Here is a 17,933-nt window from a genome sequence, read left to right on the forward strand (position 1 = left end):
CTACTAGTTTTTCCATACTTACTACAATTTGAAGTCATAGGCGAGGTCTTGCCAATGTTGCAAAACTAAAGTCCTGTATCAGCAGAGAATGCCCAGTAAACTCAGATCTGGAACCACTTTAGTAAAGACAGACTCTGGAAAGGAAATATTAAGACCGTGGTCCCGGAGATGGCACAGTGGATAAAGCATAGGACACTCAAGCATTAGGTCCCAAGTTCAATCCCCCGCAGCACATCCCCAGAGTGATGTCTGGTTCTGTCTTCTTCATGCATAAATAAATTAAAAATATTTTTAAAAGAAATATTAAGACCAGAGTTATCCTACAACAAAGTCTTATGTGATTTGGGACTTAGAATTTCTAAACTTTGAGTACCCCAAGACTGAGATCATAGTGGGTCTTGCACCTGATGTCCCAGTGCCCAGAAAAGCGACTTATACACAGGATGGGAGAATAATATATGTTTGTCAATGAGAGATATACATTCTGACAGCAAGTAAGTCTAATGTCGACCACTTCTGAGTCTCTGCTTTCTTTTTTTAATCTGAAAACAGAGCTTATAAACAATGTCCAATTGGGGTCAGGTGATGACTTAATCCGTAGATCCGGGTTCAAGCCCCTAGCCCCTGCAGGGGAAGGGACGCTTCACCAATGCTGGAGCAGTGCTGTAGGCAGGTCTCTCTCCCCTCTCTCTTAATCATCATCATCATCTTCTCATCATCTAATTATTGTGAGGTTTAATAACACTCACTATGCACTAAGGTGGTTAACAGGGGCCCTGACTCAGTGAATGGCGATGTGTGGACTTAGATGGTGCTGATGAACCGTGTTAGACTGGAGCTGCGGAGGGTACCACTCTAGCATGATCTAGCATGCGGAGGCGGGGAGGAGGAATGGGAGCCTTCCACAAAGCGGAAAGACGGATTCATGGCAGGTTTTCGGGAAGCGGGAGAAAGTCTGTAACCGGTGGCCTGGGATTCAGGTGCGGAGGCGGCAGAGCGAACTCCAGCACCCTGCGCTCCGGGAGCGCGCGATGGCCAGGGCGCGCGCGGCGCGTGAGGCGAGAGGGAGGGTGCGGCTCTCGAACCAGCCAGGGGCAGCCTCGCGACCAGCCGCAACTCGGAGGGCGGGGTCGAGCCCCCGACTCGCAGTGCGATTGGTGAAGGCGCGCGGGTGACGCTAACGGTGGGCGCGAGGCCCCGCCCCTGCCGCCCCCCCTTCACGCGCGCGCCCGCGGGTCGGCAGCCTCACTCTGGCTCGCGCCGCGCCCCCGCGCCTAGTCCGCGCGTCAGTCGGTGCGGAGCGCGGCTGCGGAGGTGCGGGCTGCAGCCGGCGGAGCGCGCCAAGTCGGGGAGGCGGCGGTGTCTGCGGCTGTCGCCTGAGGGGGCTCGGAATCCGGAGGCTCGCGCGCCGCGATGGCCCCTATCGGCCTCAAAGCCGTGGTCGGAGAGAGTAAGTGGAGACGGGGCCTGCCCGTCGGCGGGCGCCCTACCTACCTGCAGCGCCCTGGCCTCCGCGCTGGCCGATCGTCCCGCCCGGCCGCGGGCTCCGGGCTGGGAGGGTCCCGCTATTCCGGCGCCGCCCTCCTCTGAGGCCTTGGGGGGAGTCCCTTCCGGCCTCCCGCGCCCCGATCCCGCTTCCCTGCACCGCATTCCTGCCCCTTCCCCCATCCTGCCCGCCTCACCCGCCCTCCCCACCGCACCCGGTCCCTCGCCTCCATCCTCATCGCCGTCCTCCTCCATCACCTCCGCCATCCTCCACCCCCGCGGCTCCCCCTTCCCCGTCTCTCCCGTCTGCACCCCCACTTCACCCCGCTTCGCCTCATCCCCACTCAGCCCTCCCCGCCGCCTTGACCCCCCAGGCCCCGCGGTCCCGCTCCCTTGTCCGTCTCCCGCTCTCCCACCCTCGGCGAGTCGTGACGAGCAGCGTCCCGCGCCGCGCCGCGCCCTCCTCCCCGCGCTCCTCCCTCCCGGGAGCCCGCAGCCGCCGCCGCCGCCGCGACCCACCTGGGAGGGAGCGGCCCCGAGGGGGAGCCCCGGCGCCGGGGAGACCCGCCCGGCTCCCCCAGGTCGCCTCGCCCCTCGGGGCGGCGTCGGGACGGCCGGATCCCTCTTCCCTCGCGCGGGGGTGGCGCGGGGCGCGGGTGGGGGGACTTGCCCAGCACCGCAGGCTGCGGTCACCCCGGGCTGAGCTGCACTCCAGGGCAGGTCCAACCACCATTTCAGGGAGGAAAACGGCTGTGTGGTTTGGAAGGAAGACTCGACGTACATGGGTTTTCCTTTTCCTTTTCCCTTTCCTTTTCTTTTCTTTTTCAGTGGTTGGCGGTGGGCCTCAGTTGCAGCGGGGTGACGACTGATGGGGGCAAAACTGGGAAGCACCATTCTCGCTCGGTGGCTCAATAAAACTGATGATACGTGCAGATGAACAGTGCCTCCTCTGTGTTTTTGGCTATTATGTTACTCCCCCCCCCCCCATGGTGTAAGGATTGCAATGGCTTTTGCTGCTGCTTTTGGAATTAAATTTTAAACTAGGATATTCTCTGGAGGAGGCTAGGGAAGGAAATAGAATAAATATGGTGGACATTATAGCTTCCTTTCCCACGACTCCCCCCCACCCCCGCCATTAAATATTTTGGCCCGTACTGTAGTGTTCATTGGAGCATCGTGACTTATCACAACTTTTCCTTTTTCCATTATTTCCTTTGATAATGTAGGAAGTATTTCCACTTGTCCAACCTGACCCAGATCTCTTACATTGGAATAAAATTGTTGTAAAATGAACCGCAAAGGAGAGAGCTTTTTTAAAAAAACTGTTTATTTATTATCCCTTTTGTTGCCCTTTTTATTGTTGTAGTTATTATTGTTGTTATTGATGTCATTGTTGTTGGATAGGACAAAGAGAAATGGAGAGAGGAGGGGAAGACAGAGAGGGGGAGAGAAAGACACCTGCAGACCTGCTTCACCGCCTGTGAAGCGACTCCCCTGCAGGTGGGGAGCCAGGGGCTCGAACTGGGATCTTTACGCCGGTCCTTGCGCTTTGTACCACTTGCGCTTATCCCGCTGCGCTACCGCCCGACTCCCGGAGAAAGCTTTTTAAAAGTGCCCACTGTAATACCTACCTTTCCCACGCACAAATGTTCTGTTACAGGTACCTTCTGTTTTTTAAGGAGAATCAGGCATTTCGGGCTGGAAAGGGTGCATTCGGGCTCTCCAATGGCAGCACCCTCATTTCATCTGTGGGAAAGAAAACCAGACTCAGAGCACTTACGTGGCTATCCCAAATCAGTGTCAGTTTTTTAAAACCAGGCACCGGGCTCAGGCGCACCGGGTTAAGTGCACATCCTACCAAGCACAAGTACCTACTCAGGATCCAGGTTTGAGTCGCCTCTCACCTGCAGCCCAGACGCTTCATGAGTGGTGAAGCAGGTCGGCAGGTGTCTTTCTTCCCTGGGACCTTGATCTACCCTCTCAATTTCTCTTTGTTCCACCGAATAAATGGGGGAGAGGGGACACCACACATCAATTTCCTTTCAACATTAGTAAAAAATATTTTTTTGTTCAATATTCACTTGTTCACATATAAATTTTTAATTTTTTATTATCCTTATTTATTGGCCAGACACAGCCAGAAATCCAGAGGGGGGGTCAGGGGTAGGTAGCATAATGGTTATACAAAGAGACTCTCATGCCTGAGGTTCTGAAGTCCCAGGTTCAGTCCCCTGCACCACCATAGGCCAAAGTTGGTCAGTGCTCTGGTATTAAAAAAAAAATCCAGAGGGAAGGGGGTGATAGAGAGGGAGCAAGACAGAGAGATACCTGCAACATTGCTTCACCACTTGCAGAGCTTTCCCCTGTAGGTGGGGACACTGAGCTTGAACCCAGGTCTTTACACATTGTAACATGCTCTCAACCAGGTGCACCACTACCCGGCCCCATAACTTTTTTTTTTAAGCCAGAAAATTACTCAGGCCTGGTTTAAATGATGCTGGGGATTGAACCTTGGAACCTTGGAATCTCAGGCATGAGAGTCTTCTTTTTCTTCTTTCTTGAAGTCTTCTTTCATTTTTATTGTAATACTTCATATCTTTATGTTTTATTTATCTGTTTGGTTTATCATTGTATTCACAGCACCTGCATCAATATCTAACAAAAGCAGATGTTCAGCAAATGTTTGTAAAAAAAAAAAAAGGTACATGAAAGTTCTCTTAGTCACTGAAGGAGTTCAGAGAGCCTTCTGCATAACCATTATGCTATCTCCCTAACCCTACTATTTGCCTTTTGAAAGAGTTATGAAATATGGATTGTTACCTCCTTTCAAAGTTGTATTGCATTATGGCAAATATTATGTTCAAATACTGTGCTCTAAAAGCAAAATCTTTAAAAAAATTTTTTTGTAAATACTTATTTCCTTTTGTTGTAGTTATTATTGTTGTTATTGATGTCATTGTTGTTAGATGGGACAGAGAGAAATGGAGAGGGGAGGGAAAGACAGAGGGGGAGAGAAAGATAGACACCTGCAGACCTGCTTCACTGCCTGTGAAGCGAGTCCCCATGCAGGTGGGGAGCCGGGTCTCGAACTGGGATCCTTACACGGGTTCTTGCACATTGTGCCACCTGCACTTAACCCAGTGTGCTACTGCCGGACTCCCTAAAAGCAAAATCTTTACATAGTATACTTTTTTTTTTAATGTAAGAGCAAGATAAAGCAGGATACCACAATACTTCTCTATCATCTATGGAACTTCTGTTGGTGTTGTGTTGCTTCTGTGTGTTACTGGGGCTCAAACCCTGAGCCTTGAATATGGTAAAGCAAGGACTCTAGTGGGTGAACTATCTTCCAGCCCAGAGATCAAATTTTTGCATCCTTTGCCAGGTGGCTTCTTATTTTTCCTTCCACATGCACTGTCCCCCCCCCCCCACATCACCACCAGGGTTTCTTCAGGGCTTTTTGCACCTGGGTGATTCCACTGCCTCTGGCAGACTATTTTCCCCCCAGATCGAGGTTAGACAGGGAGACAGAGAGAAAGATAGAGAGTTGAGCTTGGTGGTGGCACACTTGCTTGAATGCACACTTTGCCATGTGCAAGGTCCTGGGTTCAAGCCCCTAGTCCTTACCTGCAGGGTTGGGGGAACTTCATGAATGGTGAAGCACATGGTAATGTGTGTGCTCAACCAGTTGTGCCACCACCCAGCCCTATTTTTGTTGTTAGTAGTAGTAGTTTTTAACCAAAGTGCCGCTCATTTGTAGCTTATGGAGGTTCTGGGAATGAACCTGGGACTTTGGAGCCTCAGGCATGTAAGTTGTTTGCATAACCATTGTTATCTCCCCAGTCTCCAGCTTTTTATTTTTATTTATTTTTAGTTTTCCTTTCAGTACAGTAGTAAGGAATGAACCTAAAACCTCATGTGGGCATGATATTGCTCAGCTGCCTCCCCATTCCCATCTTTTATGCCATACTTTTTTGTAAGAAAGAAAAGAGAATTAGATCAAAGCACCACTCCACCATCCATGTAACTCCACCCATTTTTTGTCTTTGGTGCTGTCCATGGTGCTTCTGCATCATGCTGGGGATTAAACTCAATTTAAAGACATGCCTCATGTATGTCATTACCACTGAGCTACCACCGCAAAGGTCCTACCTGTGGGGTTCTATGAGTATTCAGAGAATTAATGCAGCTGTAGTATTTAGCGAAGTTCTTGGCTTCACTAAATATTATCATTATGAAAAGATATTTGGAACAGAGAGGCCCCGTAATGGTTATGCAAAAGCTTTTCATGCTTGAGGCTCCAAGGTTGTAGGTTCCATCCCTGGCACTACCTTAAGTGCTTTGGCTCATCTCTTTCTCTTCCCCTCTCTCCATATGTGTGTGTGTCTGTATATCTATCTATATCTATATATCTTTCAGTAAAATAAAATAAAGTTGGGGCTGAGTGATGATGCACCAATAGAGTGCATATGTTACCTGCCACGGATAAGGACCTGGGTGCAAGCCTCTAGTCCCCACCTGAAGAGGGGAAGAAGCTTCATGATCAGTGCTGCATGTGTCTTACCTTCTCTGTCTTTCTCTTTCTGTCACTCTGCCTCTCACTCGTGATAAAAAAAAAAATTGGGAGTTGGTACAAAGTGCAAGGACCTTTGGAAGGATCCCGGTTTGAGTCCCCGGCTCTTCACAGGTGGTGAAGCAGGTCTGCAGGTGTCTGTCTTTCTCTCCTCCTCTCTGTTTCCCCTCCTCTCTCCATTTCTCTCTGTCATATCTAACAACAACGACATCAACAACAACAATAAAAAACAATAAGGGCAACAAAAGGGAAAAATAAATAAAAATACATATTTAAAATTTTTTTTAAAAAATCACTGGGAGAAATGTAGTTATCATGCAGGCACAGAACCTCAGTGATAACCTTGGTTGCAAAGACAAGCAAGCAAGCAAACAAAACATTCCCATAGAATGTCCATATCAGTGTTGGAGACTTTTTTGAAGAGATAGACTGTGTTTGTCCTGTGGGGCTAAAATTTGGGGGAAGAAGTGGAGTTGTGGGTAAACTTGAAGGAGGTGCAAATGGATTGACTACTACATTTTCTGTCCATGTACTTTTCCCCTTTCTAGAATGCCCTGTCAATGGAATCATACAGTACATGGCTTTTAAAACATATATACACTTGGGGCTGAGTGGGGGTGCATACTTATTATTATTTTTAAAGATTTTATTTATTCATGAGAAATGACAGGAGAGAGAGAGAGAGAGAAAGAACCAGACATCACTCTGCTACATGTGCTGCCAGGAACTGAACTCTGGACCTCATGCTTGAGAGTCCAAAGCCTTATCCACTGCACCACCTCCCGGTGCATACTTTAATTAATTAATTAGTTTGTTTTCCCTTTTGTTGCCCTTGTTTTTTTTATTGTTGTTATTATTATTGTTACTGATGTCATCATTGTTGGATAGGACAGAGAGAAATAGAGAGGGGGGAAAGAAAGATACCGCTTGTGAAGCGACGCCCCTGCAGGTGGGGTGCTGAGGGCTCGAACTGGGATCCTTATTCCAGTCCTTGCGCTGTGTGCCACCTGCGCTTAACCCGCTGCGCTACTGCCCAACTCCCATTGCCATTCTGTTGTAGGAATGTATTACAATTTGTTTTACTATTTCCAGACAGAAGGATGGTTGGATTACATGTATCAATACTTTCGAACAATAGCAAATGCATCTGTGTTCTTCAAAAGCATTCAACACAGGTTTCTGTGTGAATATAATCACTTGAATATGTGAAGTATGTTTATAAAAACCGTCAAATTGCTTCTCCATTGTGACTACTATTTTCTTTACTGCCAGCAATGTGTGCCAATTTTTATCCGTGCTAGCACTTTGTATTATCAATTATTAATTTTTGGCCATCCAAAAGATAGTGTTTTATTATGGTTTCTATTTAGTTTCCTAATGATTAATGATGTTAAGCATTTTTTTTTTGGCCAACTGTATTATATTTTCTTTGGTGAAGCATGCACTTAAATATTTTTCACATTTGTATTAGATTTATTATTTTTGCTAAATTAGTTTTGAGAGATCTTGTTGTATTCTGAGTATACATTATTTGCCATATATACTATTTACAAATATTTTCTCACAGATTGTGGCCTGTCTTATTCTATTACTAGTACTTTTAAAAGTGCAGAACTTCTGGTGGTGGAATTGTGTGGAGTTTTACCCCTCTTATCCTATGGTTTTGTCAGTGTTTCCTTTTTTTTTTTTTTCCTTCAGGGTTATTGCTGGGGCTCAGTGCCATGAATTCACTGCTCCTAGAGGCCATTTTCCCCCCCTTTGTTGCCCTTGTTGTAGCTTTGTTGTGGTTATTATTATTGCTGTTGATGTTGTTCATTGTTGGACAGGACAGAGAGAAATGGAGAGAGGAGGGGAAGACAGAGAGGGGGAGAGAAAGATAGACACCCGCAGACCTGCTTCACAGCCTGTGAATCGACTCCCCTGCAGGTGGGGAGCTAGGGGCTCCAACCAGGATCGTAACTTACGCCAGTCCTTGCACTTTGTGCCACCTGTGCTTAACCCGCTATGCTACCGCACAACCTTTTTATAAATAAATAATAAAAAAGTGCAGAACTTCTCAATCTTCATAAAATCCCACTTATAAATTATTTATTTTGTTCATTGTGCTTTTCATAACCTAAGAAATCTTTGCCTAACCCAAATTCTCAAGGGTTTTCTGCTTTATATATTTTCTGTTTTTTTTTCTTCTTTAAGTTTTATAGTTTTAGGCTTTACATTTAGTTTTTTATACATTTGAATTAATTAAACTTTTTATTTTTTTAAAAAAGAATTTATTCATGAGAAAGATAGGAGGAGAAAAGGAGCCAGACATCACTCTGGTACATGTGTTGCCGGGATCGAACTCGGGACCTCATGGTTGAGAATCCAGTGCTTTATCCACTGAGCCACCTCCCGGACCACTTACATTTTTTTAAAGTTGAGGAGCCGTGCGGTGGCGCAGAAGATTAAACAAGCACAAGGACCAGGACCGGCATAAGGATCCTGGTTCCAGCCCTAGCCCCCCACCTACAGGGGAGTCGCTTCAAAAGCGGTGAAGCAGGTCTGCAGGTGTCAATCTTTCTTTTCCCCTCTCTGTCTTCCCCTCCTCTCTCGATTTCTCTCTGTCCTACCCAACAACAACAATAAACAACCAGGACAACAAAAGGGAAAAAGAATAATAAAATAAAAAATTTTAAGAAAACACAAGTAGAACCTGAAATGGAATTGGCGTATTGCACCAAAGTAAAAGACTCTGGGGTGGGTGGGTGGGGAGAATACAGGTCCATGAAGGATGATGAATGACATAGTGGGGGTTGTATTGTTAAATGGGAAACTGGGGAATGTTATGCATGTACAAACGATTGTATTTACTGTTGAATGTAAAACATCAATTCCCCAATAAAGAAATAAATTTAAAATTTTTTTTAAATTATCTTAATTGGATAGATAGTCAGAAATCGAGAGAGAAGAGGGAGATAGAGAGGAAGAGAGACACCTGCATCCCTGCTTCAACACTCATGAAGCTTTCCCCCTGCAGGTGGGGACCAGGGGCTTGAACCTGGGTCCTTGCACACTGTAATGTGTGTGCTAAACCAGGTGCACCACCACACGGCCCCCACATTTGAATTAAATTTTTTTAAACCTTTTTAAAAATTTTTATTTATTTTCCCTTTTGTTGCCCTTGTTGTTTTTATTGTTGCTGTAGTTGTTGTTGTTATTGATGTTGTCGTTGTTAGTACAGAAAGAAGTGGAGAGAGGAGGAGAAGACAGAGAGGGGGAGAGAAAGATAGACACCTGCAGACTTGCTTCACTGCCTGTGTAGTCACTTCCCTGCAGGTGGGGAGCTGGGGGCTTGAACCAGGAGCCTAACACTGGTCCTTGCGCTTCGCGCTACGTGCACTTAACCCGCTGCGCTACCGCCCAACTCCCTTGAATTAATTTTTATATACTGTGTAAATTAAAACCAAGTTCAAAAAAAAATCAAAAAAAAAAAACCAAGTTCACTTTTGAAGATGTGAATTTTTTTTGTTCTTGTACCATTGGTTTAAAAAGACTATTCTTTTTTCCCATTGAATTATCTCTTCTTATATATTTTTAATTATCGTTATTTATTTATTTGGAGACAGCCAGAGGGAAGGAAGGGGGTGATAGGGAGAGAGACAGAGAGACACCTGCAGCTTTACTTCACCACTTGTGAAGCTTTCCCCCTGCAGGTTAGGGCCGGGGGGCTCGAACCCAGGTCCTTGAGCACTGTAACATGTGCTCAACCAGGTGCAACACTAACCGGCCCCCTTCTTCTTTTTTTTTAATATGATATCAGTATCAGAGGTTAAGCTCAGGGTCTTATGCACATGCATTACCACTGAGTTGTCTCCCTGGCCCAATTTTTTTCCTACTGTGTTAGAGACAGTGAGAAATACATACACCAAGAACAGCACTATTCTGCCATCTTTAGAGTTACACTTAACAGCTCTCATGTGGTGCTGGGAATCAAATCCAGAACATCATGCATGTAAGGCAAGTTTCTACTACTGAGATATTTCCTTGGTTCCTTTGTTTTTTGTTGAAAATCTGTTAGTTGTATATGGGTGAGCCTTTTTCTGGGCTCCCTGTTGTGTTTCACTGACTTAATGTATGCATTCACTCTCCCCAGCATGTCTGAGTTACTGTAGCTTTAAAGCAAACTTGGAAAAATCAAAAATCAGGTGTTATGAATCTTCTTTTTTTTTTTTTTTTTTCCTCCAGGGTTTTTGCTGGGCTCAGTGCCTGCACCATGAATCCACCGCTCCTGGAGGCCATTTTTCCCCCTTTTGTTGCCCTTGTTGTCGTAGCCTCATTGTGGTTATTATTATTGCCATTGTTGATGTTGTTTGTTGTTGGATAGGACAGAGAGAAATGGAGAGAGGAGGGGAAGACAGAGAGGAGGAGAGAAAGATAGACACCTGCAGACCTGCTTCACCGCCTGTGAAGCGACTCCCCTGCAGGTGGGGAGCGGGGGGCTCGAACTGGGATCCTTACGCTGATCCCTGCGCTTTGCGCCACATGTGCTTACCCACTGCGCCACCAGCCGACCCATGAATCTTCTTTTAAAAATTGTTACTGGGGGCACCTGACTAAGCACGCAGTACAATGTGCAAGGATTCAGGTTCTAGTCCCTGGTGCACACCTGCGGGGGAAAACTTCAGGAGTAATGAAGCAGGGCTGCATGTATCTCTCCATCTCTCTTCCTCTCTGTCTTTCCCCCTCCCCTCTCAATTTCTCTGTCTCTGTCCAATAAAAATAAATACATTTGTTTTCTTCTGGTTCTTTTCTTTTTTTTTTTCCATGAAAATTTTAGAGTCTGTTTGCTAAATTCTATTTAAAAGTCTTTCTGAAGGAGTCGGGTGGTAGAGCAGCGGGTTAAGTACAGGTGGCACAAAGTGCAAGGACTGGTGTAAGGATCTTGGTTCGGGCCCCCAGCTCCCCACCTGCAGGGGAGTCACTTCACAGGCGGTGAAGCAGGTCTGCAGGTGTCTATTTTTCTCTCCCCCTCTCTGTCTTCCCCTCCTCTCTCCATTTCTCTCTGTCCTATCCAACAATGACAACATCAATAACAACAAGAGTAATAATTACAACAACAACAAAATTAAAAGGGCAACAAAAGGAAAAATAAATAGATAGAAAAAAAGTTTTTCTGGGAATTTCATTGGAACTTTGTTAAATCTATTGATCAGTTTTGGGACTTTTTTTTTTTGTTATCACTGGGACTTAAGTGCTCTGGACTGACTTTTCCAGATAGACCAGAAGGGGAGAGATACCACAGCACTGAAGTTTTCTTTAATGTAGTGGGTACTGGTGGTTTGGCTTGAATCTGTGTCATGTATAAGGCGAAGCAGGCACATTATCCAAGTGAACTATTGTTTTGGCCCAGCAAATTTATTACTGTTTAAGATTTACTTTTAATTAGTTTATATGAAAGAGACAGAGCTTTATATAAGACAGAAAGGAGAGAGAAAAATCAGAGCACCATCCCAGAACATGTGGTGCCAGGAATTGAGCTGAGAACCTTAGGCGCAAAGAGCTGGTGCTCTGCCTGTGGAGTTATTTCCCCAGCTGCTAGGTTTACTCTTACTATTTACGTACCTTGGCTGTACTGCAATGTCAGAGAATGGAGCAGCTCTCTAATAAGGAGAACCACACATAGTTTTAGCAAGGTCATAAGATACAAAATAAGTTTGAATATGTACCTAGGAATGGAAATTTTGGGTCACAATGCTACTTAACATTTTAAGAAACTACCAAACTTTTCATTTTATTTAATTTTATATATTATTTTATGTACTACTTATGTACAAGACTTACAATTTTATATAGCTCTTAGTAATACTGATTATCTTTTATTATTATAATAACCATCCTAGCAGATATAAAATGTTTATTTCATTTTTTATTAAAATTAAATTAATTTATTTATTATTGGATAGAGAGAAAAATTGAGAGGGGGAGGGGGAGACAGAGACGGAGAGAGACAAAAAGACACCTGCAACCCTGCTTCTTCACCACTTTGTAAAGCTTTACCCTGCAGGTTGGGGCCAGAGGACTTGAACCTGAGTCCTTGTACATTGTAGTGTGTATGCTTAACCAGGTGCTCTACCACCTGGCCTCTTAAATTCTTTTCTTTTCTTTTTTTTTTAAATAAGAGAGTCCACATCACCAAAGCTTCCTTCAATGCGGTGGGTGCCTGCTTGACTCTGAGTCAGGCACAAGGCAAAGCATGACACTATCCAAGTGAGCTTTTTGCCAGCCCTCATGTGCTTTTGTATTATATTTGGAGAAATGTCTATCCAGGTCCTTTGTCCATGTTTAAGGAAGAGTGTTCACTTTACATTTTCATGTAGGTATTTTCATTTAAATTTATTACTGTTACTGGTAGTTTAAATATAAAAGTGGAAAGTCTCAAAAATGACAAGTGCCTACTTGCCTAACCAGCTTTGAGTATGTGTGAGGTCCCAGGTTCAATCCCAGAATTGGTGTGCTGGAGCAGAGCATGTTCTGGCCCTTCTGGATAGAAAAATCTTTAGAAAACAACAACAAATCTGGCTAGCATTTTTATTACTTTAATTTTACTTTTCTATTTTCTCTCTTTAACAATATTAATGTCTTTATTAATAAGAAGGGAGGGAGAGAGAGAACCAGGACATCACGCTGGCACATGCAATGCTAGAAATTAAATTCGGGATCTCAAACTTGAGAGTTCAGTGTTTTGCCCATTGCAACACCACATGAGCTGCCCTTTCTCTTTCTGTGGAGTTGAAGTCTTACACATGCACAATTTCAGTGCTCCTGTGCTGACTTCATTCAGCTAGAGAGAAAGTGAGAGACGCAGCACTGGAACTTCCCCTGGGAGCATGACATTTCATCCCATATGGAATGTGGTTTGAATCTAGGCATGATAAGGCACATGCCCTTCCCAGTGAGTTCTCTCTCTGATCCTTCTTTAGTTTTCTTCTTCTCCTCCTCCTTCCTCTTCTTCTTCCTCTTCTCCTTCGCGCATGCCTTTCCCAGTGAGTTCTCTCTCTGATTCTTCTTTAGTTTTCTTCTTCCTCCTCCTCCTTCTTCCTCCTCATCCTCTTCCTCTTCTTCTTCCTCCTTCTCCTCCTCCTCCTTTTTTTTTTTTCTCCCACCAGAGCACTGCTCAGCTCTGGCTTATAATGGTTCAGGGACTTGAACCTGGGACTTTGGAGCCTCAGGCATAAGAGTATCTTTGCATAACCTTTATGCTATCTACCTCCGCACCTTCTTTCTTTCTTTTTTTTTAATTTTTAAAAATATTTATTGGATAGAGATAGCCAGAAATTTTGAGGGAAGGGGGTGACAAGAAGGGGAGAGAGACAGAGAGAGACACCTTCAGCCCTGCTTTACCACTCACAAAGCTTTCCCCTTGCAGGTGGGGACTAGGGGCTTGAACCCTGGTCCTTGAACACTATAACATGTATGCTCAACCAGGTGTGCCACCATCCAGCCCCACACCTTTTTTCTTTTTTATATCTATACTTTTGTTTAAAAATCCTTTTTTCTACACATTATAATCTTGATCCTGTGTTCTTTTAGACAGTCATTTAAAATTAAAAATTATTACTGTGTGATCCAGGAGGTATTGTAGTAAAATCTTGGACTATCAAGCCCGAATTTGATCCCTGGTAGCACATGTACCAGAGTGATGTCTGGTTTCCTTCCTTTCTTTCTTTCTTTCTTTCTTTCTTTCTTTCTTTCTTTCTTTCTCTCTCATTAATAAATGAAATATTTACCCCCCATGAGTAAAATATTTAAAAAATTATTATTGTAGGGGCAAGGAATATAGTTCTTTTTTTTCTTCAGTACAGCTCTCCCCTTCTGTCTAGAATAATTTCTTCTAACTCTTGCTACTATTTAATTCTTTGTTATGATACTTTATTAGTAGTCTACATTAAGCCATACTATTTGTTTTATGTTTTTCTTATTAAATCATCATATCCTTGAAGACAAGAACTGTATCTTACTCTTTTTTTGGCATTCTCTATGATACTTAGAATAACCCATCACACATAGTAGGCTTTAAACAACAAGCATCTGTGGAATTAAATTGAATGTATGCTGTCTCTTCTTAGGTCCAGACCCTTTTATATCTCCCCCAATTTCTGAACTTTATTCTTTCTTGAATCCAAAGCTGATTTTCTTTTTTTTTTTTTAAGTATTTTATTTATTTATTTATTTATTTATCTATTTCAGTAGCGACAGGGAAATTCAGAGGGGATGGGGGGATAGAGAGGGAGAGAGACAGAGAGACACCTGCAGCCCTGCTTCATGACTTGTGGAGCTTTCCCCCTATAGGTGGGGGCCAGAGGCTTAGAACCCAGGTCTTTGTGCACTGTAACATGTGTGCGCAACCAGGTGTGCCACCACCTGGCCCCCCAAAGCTGATTTTCAACTGGCACACATTTGTTTGCTGGCACTAAAATACTGAACACCCCCTCCCTTCCAGGTTAGTGGTTAATTGCTGTTTTGAGCCCCTAATGCTACTATGGAGTTCCTCTCCTGGGGCGCCCAGGACCTTCTCATGATTCAGCATCTAGAACGACGACTGACCCAAGACAAGTCTCCCGGATCTTGTTCCTTGTAACAACAGCATTTATTTGCATGGGATGGTGCTTGTCACTTATCTTTTTAGTCTTAAAAAAATTTGGGGCCAGATGATCATACATCTAGTTGAGTGCACACATTATAGTGTTAGAAGCCTGAAGTTCAAGCCCCAATCCTCTACCTGCAGGGAGGAAGTTTCACAATTAGTGAAGCAGTACTACAGATGTCTTTCTCTCCCTCTCTATCTCCCCCTTCCCTCTCAATTTCTCTCTGTCACTATCAAAAATAAATGAAGTAATTAAAATGTGTAAATAAATTTGTTAGTGATTTAGTAGTGGCTACAAGTTCATGTAGTTCTATTTTCCACAAGTAAACAAAACCATCTTTCTGGTAGTTGTCTTTCAGATTTTTGTTTACTTCACTAAGTATAATCACCTCTAGTTTCATCCATTTTGTCTCAAAGGATACAGTGCCATCTTTTTATTTTTGTAATTCTTTTTAGATTTTTTTAATTTTTAAAAATATTTATTCCCTTCTGTTGCCCTTGCTGTTTTATTGTTGTTGTTCTTGATGTCATCGTTGTTGGATAGGACAGAGAGAAATGGAGAGAGAAGGGAAAGACAGGGAGAGAAAGACAGACACCTGCAGACCTGCTTCACCGCCTGTGAAGCGACTCCCCTGCAGGGGGGAGCCGGGGGCTCAAAGCAGGATCTTTACATTGGTCCTTGCACTTTGCGCTACCTGTGCTTAACCCATTGTGTTACCACCCGACTCCCAGGATTTTTTAAAATCTTTATTGGACAGAAACAGCCAGAAATGGAGAGAGGGAAGGGGGAGATAGAGAGGGTGAGAGACTCCTGCAGCACTGCTTCACCACTTGCAAAGCTTTCCCCCTTCAGGTGGGGACGGGGATGTCAAACCCAGGCCCTTGCACGTTGTAACATGTGCACTGAACCAGGTGTGCCACCACCCAGCCCCCCTAGTGCCATCTTTTAAAATTACAGAATAATAGTCCATTGAGTAAGGAACCCATAACTTCTTTTTTTTTTTTTTTTATCAAAGCCTTGGTGATATTTTTTAATTATATCAGTCTTTTTTTTAAATTTTTTAATAATTTATTTCTTTATTGGGGAATTAATGTTTTACATTCAACAGTAAATACAATAGTTTGTACATGCATAACATTCCCCAGATTCCCATTTAACAATACAACCCCCACTATGTCATTCATCATCTTTCATGGACCTGTATTCTGCCCAGCCACCCACCCACCCCAGAGTCTTTTACTTTGGTGTAATACTCCAATTCCATTTCAGGTTCGACTTGTGTTTTCTTTTCTAATCTTGTTTTTCAACTTCGGCCTGAGAGTGAAATCATCCCATATTCATCTTTCTGTTTCTGACTTATTTCACTCAACATGATTTTTTTCAAGGTCCATCCAAGATCAGCTAAAAACTGTGAAGCATTAAGTAGTGTCCATTCCTATCTTTTTTAATCTTATGTATTTTAAAGTCTATCATGTCAGATATGAGAATAGCTGTTCCTGCCCTTTTTTGTGGGCCATTGGCTTGAATGATAGTTTTCCATCCTTTCACTTTAAGTCTGTGTTTGTCTTGTTGAGTTAGGTGAGTTTCCTGTAGACAACATATTGTTGGGTTGTGTTTTCTGATCCATCTTCCTACTCTGTGTCTTTTAATAGGTGAATTCAGGCCATTCACATTTATTGATATCAAAGATTGAAGATATTTTAACGCCATTCTTGTAGAGTTTTAGAGTGATTTGATATATGTTCTATTTGTGGTGGTCTGGTTGTTTATAGGAAACCTTTCAGAACTTCTTTCAAGGCAGGCTTGGTGATGGTTGCTTCCTTCAACTGTTGCTTGTCTGAGAAGGTTTTGATGCTTCCATCTAGTCTGAATGACAATCTAGCAGGATATAGTATTCTTGGCTGAAAGCCTTTCTCATTGAGCACTCGATAGATATCTTGCCATTCTCTTCTGGCCTGTAGTGTTTGTATGGAGAAGTCTGCTGCTAATCTTATGGGTTTTCCTTTGTAGGTGACTCTTTGTTTTTCTCTTACAGCCTTGAGGATCCTTTCTTTATCCTTATTCCTTTCCAATCTAAGTATGACATGTCTTGGTGTCTTTAGGTCTGGGTTAATTCTGTTTGGGACCCTCTGGGCTTCTTGAATCTTTATGTCTTTGGTGTTGTCTAGACTAGAGAAATTTTCAGCTATTATGGCCTGGAGAACGCTTTCTTCCTCCCCTTCTCTTTCTTCCTCTGGTAAGCCAATAATGCGTATATTGTTTCTTTTGAAGTCATCCCATAGGACTCTGTTGTTGTTTTCAGCATCTCTTAATCTCTTTTTGAGATCTCTTACTTCTTTTTTAGTTGTCTCTAATTCATCCTCAATCTTGCTAATTCTGTCTTCAGCCTCATTGATTCTATTCTCTCTGCCCTCTACTGCTTTCTGGAGTTCATCTATTTTGTTGCCCTGCTCTGATACTGTTTTAGCTTGTTCAGCTAGTTGCCTTCTTAGCTCAGCGATTTCAGCTTTCAGCTCTCTAATAACCATGAGATTATTAGAATTTTCTTCCATATTCTCATTTGTTGTTCCTGCATTTCTGATTACAAGTTTTTCAAATTCTTTACTCACTCCTGTTATTATTTCCTTAGCTAATGTTTGGATGTTGAACTCGTTGTTTTGTGCTTCGCCCTCTGGAGGACTTTTAGCTGGACTCTTGTCCTGGTTCGAGTCTCCATTATTTTTTCTTGTTGTTTTAACCATTTTATATAAGTTAAGAGGTTTTTCAATCCCTGAGTTGGAGTTCAGTGGTGTAAAAGCCTTTTTTTTTTCCCCCTGTAGGCTATGGTAGCCTGAGGGCTTTTAAACTATCAATAGGCTTCTTGGCTTAATCAATGACTCCTGACCAAGAGATAAAGCAGGGTGTGGCAGAGATAATCCAGTGGTTATGCAAAGAGACTTTCACAGCCCTTCAGCTATACCACCGAGGTATAGGTCTTCTCCTGAGTTTCCCGGTTAGATCTCTGTGCCCTGGTGTCCCTCCCTGTTGCTCCTCCAGATTCTGATGGTAGTAGCAATGGAGACTCAGAGTTGTACTTGGTGAGTCTCTGGGGAGTCCTTTCCTCCCTTCAGCTGTCCCCTTGTTGGTGGAGCAGACTGGAGGTGGTGTCTCCACTGACAAACTGTTGAACTGTTAGCAGTCACTTAATCTCTCCTTAGGCCCCTCTCTCCTCTCTATCACCAGCCACGCATGTTTGTACTCACGGGTGATTT

At 43.7% G+C, this 17,933-nt stretch overlaps 1 protein-coding gene across 2 annotated transcripts in view; it reads left to right on the forward strand.

The window, feature by feature from the left end:
- Positions 1-1,225: 1,225 nt before the first annotated feature.
- The window catches only part of STXBP1 (syntaxin binding protein 1), a 102,324-nt gene continuing 85,616 nt past the window's right edge, over positions 1,226-17,933 (forward strand). The window contains exon 1 of one of the 2 annotated variants that reach the window (XM_007528848.3): positions 1,226-1,450. In XM_007528848.3, the coding sequence (XP_007528910.2) occupies positions 1,414-1,450 (37 nt within the window). In that variant the 5' untranslated portion in view covers positions 1,226-1,413. The remainder of the gene's footprint in view (positions 1,451-17,933) is intronic. The other variant, XM_016190694.2, reaches the window with a different exon arrangement.

This window comes from Erinaceus europaeus, chromosome 10 (assembly GCF_950295315.1).
Source record: "Erinaceus europaeus chromosome 10, mEriEur2.1, whole genome shotgun sequence".
Taxonomy (NCBI): domain Eukaryota; kingdom Metazoa; phylum Chordata; class Mammalia; order Eulipotyphla; family Erinaceidae; genus Erinaceus; species Erinaceus europaeus.